Source organism: Trichosurus vulpecula, chromosome 1, assembly GCF_011100635.1.
Source record: "Trichosurus vulpecula isolate mTriVul1 chromosome 1, mTriVul1.pri, whole genome shotgun sequence".
Lineage (NCBI taxonomy): Eukaryota > Metazoa > Chordata > Mammalia > Diprotodontia > Phalangeridae > Trichosurus > Trichosurus vulpecula.
The window spans coordinates 523,823,175-523,832,640 of NC_050573.1; the positions used below are offsets into that span (position 1 = coordinate 523,823,175).

Consider the following 9,466-nt stretch of genomic DNA (forward strand, 5'->3'; position numbering starts at 1 on the left):
CAGAAGCAGAGCCAGCCATAGTGGGACAAGATCAGCAACAGTTTTATGTGGAAAGGGGTAGTTCACAGGTGCTAGGACAGGAATGGAGTCTATACAGCGTATGTTGGGGCAGAGGTGCTAGGTAGTGAGAGCTGGGGAGGCTTCTTGAAGGGGCCAGCTATGGGAATGACAGTGGTGAGGAAGAGGAGGGGATGCTCGTCCGCTTCTCTTTCTCCTCCATCATCCCAGCCAGCCCGGCCACTTTGACTTCAGTTTGGATTGGCCCGTCAGGCTAAAGTCTCCCCAGCAGCAGCAAGTCCAGGGAAAGGAGAAAGGAAGGAGAGAGGGATGAGAAATTCTGGTGGCCATTCATCTGGGTAAATTGTTCCAGAGTGGTTAGTCTCTAGCATGTGAAAGACTATATTTCTTATATTCTTATTTTTTCCCCAATAAACAACAGAACATTTATCAAAAATTAACACCAGTGATACCATATAGCCTGAGATACAATCCCGGGCTACAATTTCATCATAATGTACATAGTATACAAAAATAAAACATGAAATGTTGGGAATAATGATTGGTATAATAAATATATAGCTAGAAACTATCATCTTACCTAATTTTCATAATGGGAAAATATCACTCTCTACTTCACTGCACTACCTTTATGGGGAAAAATGGGTGTGTATATATGTATGTGTATGTACATATACATATAAAAATGTATATTTCAGAATTTATAAAGAAATTATAAAGCTTTTTGACTATAAAATGTTGAGATAACAAAGATTTTAGGGGGACAGCTTCACCCTGCTCCCTCTCCGATCACACACACCTGCAACAAAAACCATTGTAATTTCTGCTCACGACTGATGATGAGTTATTGAGTCCCAAGTATTCCTGGCCTCTTGAAGCTGTCCTATAACCCAAGCATAGATTCGAACCCTCATGTTTGAAAGTTTACCTGGCCTGCAGTTTAACATTATTGCTTTTACTTTTAAACGATATTTTATTTTCTCCCAATTACATGTAAAACAATTTCTAACATTTTTTTAAAGTTTTGAGTTCCAAATTCTATGCCGCCCTCCCTCCCCTCCCCCCTCCCTAAGATGCTAAGTAATCAGTTATAGTTTATACATGTACGTACAATCATGAAAACATTTCCATATTTTTCATTTTGTACAAGAGGAAGGAAGGAAGGAAAGAAAGAAAAAGAAAGAAAGAAAGAAAGAAAGGGAGGGAGGGAGGAAGGAAGGAAGAAACGAAGAGAGAAAGAAAGGAAGAAAGGAAGGAACAAAGGAAGGAATGAAGGAAAAAATATTATGCTTCAGTCTGTATACAGACAACATCAGTTCTTTCTCCAGAGGTGGATGGCATTCTTCATCATGAGTTTTTGGGATTGTCTTGGATCATTGTATTGCTAAGAAGAGCCATAAACTTCTATTATTTATATACATTTAAAACAGGATAAATCTCAACAGTGTAATATAGTGTATGACTTTTTTCCTAGGGTTGCAGAATGTTAGAGCTGGAAGGGGCCTTAGAGTTCATTTAGTCCAACTCTTTTATTCTATTTATAAAGGAAATGAGGTCCAGAGATGGTAGATGACTTGTCCTAGGTCACCGAGATAGATAGTATTCAAGTGAGAGTTAGTTACCTGTTTTCTACACCAGTATTCTTTCTGCTATCTCTGTCTTTCCAACTAGGTTGGGGAGGTCTGAGACAAAGTCTTTTTTTTCTGTATCTCCCACAGTGCCTTCTCACGAAACAACTCACCTCTCACACAGAGCTGGCTTGGCAGAGCGTTCCCTTGATCTGGACAATGGCCGTGGTCTCTGTTTGCCCAAGGCTCCCAGACAGCTGAGACCTCTTGCTCCTGAGTTTAGACAAACAGATATCACTCTTCTGGTGGCTCTGGAGATATTCCTTGTAGTTATTAGAGAGCAGAGTGTAGAGGAAGGGGTTGATACAGCTGTTTCCATAGGCCAGGCAAGTGACAATGAAGTTGATATAGACTCCAGTGTTCCCAGCACTACTCCCTGGCTGCTGGTCATAGATGCTTAGTAGTTGCCAAAGCCAAAAGGGGATGAAGCAAATCCAATATGTGAGGACAATGCTGAAGATCATGTAAAGGACCTTTTCCCGGGGGCACCTCTTGGTTCTCTCAGCAGTAAAGACAACACTTGTCTGGGACTGCCAGTAGGTCCTGGCCAGCCTGCCATACAGGTAGCAGATGGCCAGTCCAGGGGCCAAGATGCAGGTGTGGAAGAGGATGGTGAGATAGACCTTATAGGCCCCCAGCTGCCAAGTTGGGTGACACATGTGTTTGGTCACCCCATCTCGATGGCTTGTGCGAAGGTCTATGAGGATCATGGTAGGCAGGGCCAGGAGGAAGGACACCAGCCACACAATGCCAGTGACCATTCTTCTGTAGTTCCTAGATCGGCTGATAGTGTCCAAAGGTTTTACCACAGCCAAGTATCTCTCAGTGCTCATGACAGTAAGGATGAAGATACTGGCATGCATAGTGAGGAAGTCTAGACTGAACAGGGTTCTACAGCCAATGTCCCCAAAGTACCAATCCCTGGCAAAATAGGTGCAGACCACAAAGGGTATAGTGGACAGATACAGGAGGTCCGCCAGGGCCAGGTTAACAATATAAATGTACATGGAGCCTCCTAGCTTCATGGAAGAATTTATGACCACCAAGGTATAGATATTGCCTATAGTGCCCACCAGACACATCAAAGCCAGGACACATCCCAGGAAGAAAGTAATAAAAATGCCATCGGTGTCCCCTGGTCCTTCAAAGGTGGCATTGGTGGTGACATTTGGGAAGTGACCCAGCTCCATGTCACAGTATCACACCAGAATCATGGACAACAGGAGAGCAGAGTCAGGATCAGGCAAGCTCCCTGCAGGCAAGGGGATGTGCACAGGACCAGAGATTAGGACTGGTGGCAGATGAGGAGTCTAGGAAGTCCAAGATGATGGTCAGGAGGTGTGCAGGGGGCCCAGACCAGGTCAAATCAGGAATCTGCAAGAGACAGAAGAGTGAAGACAAGTCACCACATCTCAGTGTCCTGAGATAAAACCAATCCCAGGTTGGAGGCAGCTCATAGGAGAAACCAACTAAGTGGTTGGAAGGAGATAAGGAATTCTGACATACCTATAGCAGCTCCCCTCCTGATGTGTGGGAATTGTCAGGCTCCAGTTGTGAAAGTGCAGGAGACAGTCAGACCTGGGTGCTGTGGGCTCAGCAGAGATGAGCTCACCCACCAAGCATCTCAACTCCACCAGAAAGCATTCAGAGTTTCCGAAAGGCATGTGGCAGCTCTCACCCCACCATGGCTGCTCTGGGCACAAGTGGGCTTTGGCACCCAAATCCCCATTTAAGTCAGAAAAAACGGAAATCAATCAGTTCTTACCACGAAATGAGGTGGAGAGAGGCTCCCACGGGAAGCTGGCCGGAGGATGACTCCTGGGGGAGCTAGGATGGGGTCAGAGCTCAGGGTGGAAGTTGGAAGGCAGAGAGTTAGCAGGTTTTTCTTCCCCAAAGCAGATCCTGACAGACAGCTCAACTCAGTTCCTTCTGTAGCCTGCTTTGTGCAAGGGATCAGCTCTAACTCCATGAATTGAAGGGTCCTCGGCAGGTGGCTAGGATCCCAAAAAACCACAAAAGCCCTGCCTATGATGTAGCTGAAGAAAAGCAGAGCACCCTCAGCTCCTTGGCCAGTCACAAGCTACATTCCCCATTTTATCACCCATTGAGGATACTTTGGAGCCCAGTGCCTTAGACGTGTCTTCTTTTCCAGTGCTAGGCAAATAAGCTGCTTCTCTCCACCCAGATGGGAGGGGAATTTCAAATTGCCAGCAAAGGCGGTAAACCTTGGGATGAAGTGAGCAGCACTAGTCCAGAGAAGGCTGGTTTCTCAGTAGGCTAGATGAGAGGCATTGCCAGGTGCAGCCAGAGGCAGCTAGTTCTTTCTGTAAAGAGTCATGCTGATCGTTTGCTGGTGGCTAGCAGATAGTGAATGACTGGGGGCTGCTTTTTTAAGCCTAGAGAGTGCATCAACTCATTTCTCTGGGGAGGGGAGGGGAAAGATAGATATCAGTTGATGCTTCCTCTAGGACTCACTACACACACACACACACACACACACACACACACACACACACACACTGCTGACCTAGAAGCTCCTCACACTCTCAGACCTGCTGTTAGGACTTGGAGGAGAGATGTCATCGGCTATGCAATACTAGCTTCTTGTCACTGGGTGACTGAGACCTATTGGCAACCTCTGTCTTCCTTCCTGTAACACCTGGCCAGACAAACTTCTGGCTACAGCTGGAGCCTAAAGTGTCATTTTTTTAAAAAAAAAGAAGTGATTCCCTGATCAGCCTCTCTGCTTTAGGGCTGTATATTTTGACTTCATTCTCTGTTCTTCTTGGCTACCTCTAGAGGAAAATTGAAATAACATCTGGATGGGTCTGAGGTATGCTTGGAGATTCAGGGCAAATATAACTAGTTCCTACTCTGGAAAATCACTCCATCCCTGTCTCTCCTACCCCTCCTACCATTTAAGAGGCTGATGAAAAATCAGAAAGACAGCAGAAAGGTTGGTCTTCCAAGCTGCAGAGGAGGCTGGAGGGTAGGGATGATATAAACAGTGGAATGAGTAACTGGAACATGTCACTGTGCCCCAGTCTGGCATGTTACCAGCAAGAATATTAGCATCTGATTCTCCCTGAGGTGATCTGATGGTAACATTGGTTCTAATACAAAAACCTGGGACTCTACTTAATATTCAAGGTGCTTGGAAATTTCCAAAACAGAACCATAGGGTCAGAGATTTAGCATTGGAAAAGACACCCTCATCATGTAGAAGGAGAAGTAGAAGCACCAGAAGTGTGCTGCCCAATATCCCACTAGCAGTAAATGGCAGAGCTTAGGTTCTCTGACTTCTAATCCAGCAGACCTTCCACCATCCTGACTTCTCTCATGAAAGATGCTTTGTACAGGCAGTTAGGTGGTGCAGTGGATAGAGTACCAGCCCTGGAGTCAAAAGGACCTGAGTTCAAATCTGGCCTCAGACACTTACTAGTATTGTGACCCTGGGCAAGTCACTTAACCCCAGTTGCCAACCCCCCCCCACCTCCCATCCCCTGCCCCTGCAAAGGAAGGTATCTTGCAAGGGTAAAGTAGAATGATTTCTCTAAGTAACCTGACACGATGTTATAGCTGTGTTATGGTCCTAGGGTTATACTTATCCTGGAGGTGAAACGGGCAATGTTTCTGAATGAGATCTGAGTTCTAGGACCCATGGGCTCACATTCTGATACCCTGGGTCCTTTTCCCATTCCATTTATCTTAGGAGATGGGTCCAAATTGGATCCAACCTCAGGGACAGAAAGTACCAATATTTCCCACGATCTCTTTGTTTTCACAGACAGCACTTGCCTCTTACAGATGGGGAAAATTGAGCTTACAGGGAAATGGCTTGCAGCCAGTCAATCGCCTAGCTAATTAAGAACTGATCTATCCAGATTTCCTCAGGCCTGCTTGCCCATCCCATTCCTTTAATTTCATTGGTTCAGTCTAATGAGTAGAACCACACATTGGGCAAGAAAAAGAGACCTTAGGAAAACAGACCTTGAAAGTCCTAGCTCGTTATCCCAAGGCTAATAAGAATATGTGCTTGAGGCTGAATCCATGGGGAAGAATAGAATGTGCTTACTTGATACACTAATTCTTGGTTTTGTCTCCACTGCTCTCTCTAGAACAATAGCTGTCTGAGTCACTTTATAGGAAGTCCTCAAGGATTTTTCCTTGAAAGATGTCACATTCCTACTGATAAAGGACAGCATTCTGGGAAGGCACAGCATTCAAATACTGATTAGGTCCATTAGGGAGTAGCCCAGTCCCTGCCTTGGTCCCTGCACTCTGTTTCCTACTTCACCCATGTGGCATCTGGCTGAACATCTTCATCAGTGAGTCAAAAAGCATTTATTAAATAAGAGACACTGGGCTGAGGGCTGAAACGAAGAGAGGCAAAAATATAATTCCATTCATCAAAGAGCTCCCATTCTAATGGCTCTTCCTAACACAAGGCTTTTCCCACATTAAGCCTGGATTCTTCTTCTTAGCTGGATGAATATAACAATTCACATTTCTAGAGCACCTTAGGGTTTACAAAAATGCTTTCCTGTAGAGTAGGTGGTGAAAGTACGCATTCTGGTCCCCATTTTAGACATGAGATGACTGAGCTTCAGAAAAGTTAAGTGATTCACACAAAGCAGATAACCCACTGGTTCTGGAGTCAGGAGGATCTGAGTTCAAATCTAGAGATTGCCTTGAAAGAAAAAGATAGTAATGGCCAAAACTAGGATTTGAATTTAGGTCCCTGAATTCCAAGTCTAGCAAAATAAAATTTTATAATTTTTCTAAGCAGATACCTTTCTGTGGCTCAGAAAAGCTGCTTGTTTCAAAAGTGACATATTGTTATTTTTATATAGACCTTTTATTTTTACTTTGTGATTTAAGGCAATTACTAAAATAAGGTTGGGGAATTCATTTTAAATGTAATTTTGATCTTAGAGCAGGATCTGCATAATTTTATGCCATAAGGGAACTTTTTAAGCATTCAGCTAATAATTCAACAATTAGTAAGTTCCTAGTACAAGGCACTGGGCTGGAAGCTAGAATAATGAAGAAAAAACAAAAACAGTTTTTTCTGTTCTTTCCACTAAAGAGTTTACATCTTACCCAGAGATCCTACTAGGAGGCATATACCCCAAACAGGTAGGTTAAAAAGGAAATCCCATATACACCAAGATATTTATAGCAACACATTTTGTGGTAAGAAATAAAGTAGATGCTTATTGATTGATGGATGGCTAAATAAATTGTGATATATAAATGTAATGGAATATTACATGATGATGTAATGATGACTACAGAGAAGCATGGAAAGACTTATGTGAACTGATGCAGAGTGAAGTAAGTAGAACCATGAAAACAATGTATACAATGACTGCAACAATGTAAATGGAAAGAACAACAGCCACAAAACCAAAAAAAATGAATGCTACAAAATTACAAAGAACAACTCAGCCCAAAAGAAGACATAGGAGAAGATATCTTGTGCAGAGGTGTGAGGTCTCCATTTGTGAAACATTGCATATATTTTCAGATGTTTTTCATGAACTAATCAAGTATTTTTTTTACTGTTTTTTTTTTCTCTTCATTCTCTTTATTATTTAAAAAAATATTCTTTGCTATCTGGGAAGAGGAAGGATAGAGGGAAAAATAGGTGATATAAAAACAAAAGATATCAATAAACTTTTTTTTTTAAAAAGAGCTTACATTTCACTAGAGAGATACATCTACCCAGCTAAGTAAAATCAAAGTCATCAAAAGTAAGTTAAAGAGAGAAAAATCACTAACAACTGAGGAGGTTACATGAGGCTGTGGGTAGGAAATAGCATCTGAACTGAGCTGTGAAGGAAGCGGGAGATTGATTCTCCAAGGAAAGAGTGAGGAAGAGTCTTCCGATATGAAAAGTCCTATGAAAAGACCTATGAAAATAAGAATTGCCACCTCTTCAAACAATGAAGATTCAGTAATTACTAACGATAATTAGGATGTGATGCTCTTTAGGATAACAGAGCATAAATGTTTCTGAGAGGTCCCAATAACATGTTTGTGTTAACTTTCAGTATACATTTAAAGATCTTAGTTTTGAGATCCCATATTCCCAAATTTCTAAAGAAGAAATGAGCTCATCTTGAAGAGAGAGTGGACAACCATAGTACTCTTCTGGCACCCTGTTGAAGTCAGGAGAGATTGAGAAAAGTCAGAAGCAGTTGAGGTGGTTTTCCTGTGATGAGTTTATTTGAGGAAGTGGACAAAGAGTTGCCAGGCATGGGTGGGTTGCAGTCTGAATCTTGGAGGGAGCTTACAAACTGATCAGATTACAGAGCCGTCTGAACATTTTTATTGATGTCTTTTTTAATATCATTTTTCTTTTTAAATGCATCTTTCCTCCTTCCCCTAACAAACAGTCCTTTATATCAAAGATTTCTTTTTAGAAAAATGAAAAAAAGGAATTCACCAAAACTGATCAACTCATCGACTGTATCTGAAAGTATATGCAATATTCCACACTCATGGTCCCCTACCTTTATAATGAAGGAAGGAGATAAAATTTATCAGCTCTTTTCCAGGGCCCAGACTGGTCATTATAATTACATAGTGTATGGTTTTGTTGCAAAATAGAATTTTAAAACATAAATTCAAAATCTAAGCTCCCCTAGGGAGGCCATATAATTTTTAATCTTTGTATTGCCAATGCTTAGCACAGTGTCATATACAAAGAAGGTAGTTAATAAATGTTCTTTGAATTAAACAAATGTATGGTGGGCCATGTGGGCTCAGTCCTAAAGGATTTGTAAATATCAATGTGTGTCTTCTTTTTAAAATTAATTTATTTTTAATATTCTTTGAAAAAATTTGTTTTGAGTTCCAAACTCTCTGCCTCCTTTTAGCTCTTCTCCCACTGAGAAGACAAACAATATGATATCAATTATACGTGTGAAATCACACAAAATGTATTTCCATATTAGCTGTATCACACACAAAAAACAAGAAAAAATAAAGTGAGAAAATCATATTTTAATCTTTAGTCAGAGTTCATCAGTTCTCTCTCTGGAGGTGGATAGCATTTTTTATCATGAGTCCTTTGGAATTGTCTTGGATCATTGTACTGATCAGAATAGCTAGGTCTTTCACAGTTGATCAATCATCATTACAATATTGCTGTAACTGTGCATAATGATCTCCTGGTTCTGCTCACTTCACTTTGCATGATGATGTTCATATAGGTCTTCCTATGTTTTTTCTGAAACCCCCCCCCATCATTTCTTATAGCACAATAGTACCTCATCACAATCATATGCCTCAACTTGTTCAACCATTCCCTAACTGAAGAGAATCCCCTCAATTTCCAATTCTTTGGTGCCACAAAGAGTTGCTATAAATATTTTTGTACATATAGATCCTTTACCTTTTTCTTTGATCTCTTTTAGGTACCGACATAGTAGTGGTATTGCTGGGTCAAAGAGTATATATAGTTTTATGACCCTTTGGGCATAGCTCCAAATTGTTTTCCAGAATGGTTGAACCAGTTCACAACTTCACCAACAGTTCATTAGTTTATCTATTTTTCCCTCATCTGTTCCAGAATGTGTCATTTCTGATTGGTACTTCAGAGTTGTTTTAATTTGCATTTCTCTAATAGATTTTTCCATATGACTATATATAGCTTTGATTTCTTCTGAAAACTGCCTTTTCCTATCCTTTGACAATTTATCAATTGGGGAATGACTCTTATTTTTTACAATTTTGGCTCAGTTCTCTGTATATTTGAGAAAAGACACCTTTACTAGGGAAATTTGATATTAATTTTTTTGATTTTTTTATTG

At 41.2% G+C, this 9,466-nt stretch overlaps 1 protein-coding gene across 1 annotated transcript; it reads right to left on the bottom strand.

The window, feature by feature from the left end:
- Window positions 1-1,762: 1,762 nt before the first annotated feature.
- On the bottom strand, window positions 1,763-2,836 carry UTS2R (urotensin 2 receptor). Its single transcript, XM_036753313.1, has one exon. The coding sequence runs from the start codon at window positions 2,834-2,836 to the stop codon at window positions 1,763-1,765; it is 1,074 nt and encodes a 357-aa protein (XP_036609208.1).
- Between the last annotated feature and the right edge of the window lie 6,630 nt (window positions 2,837-9,466).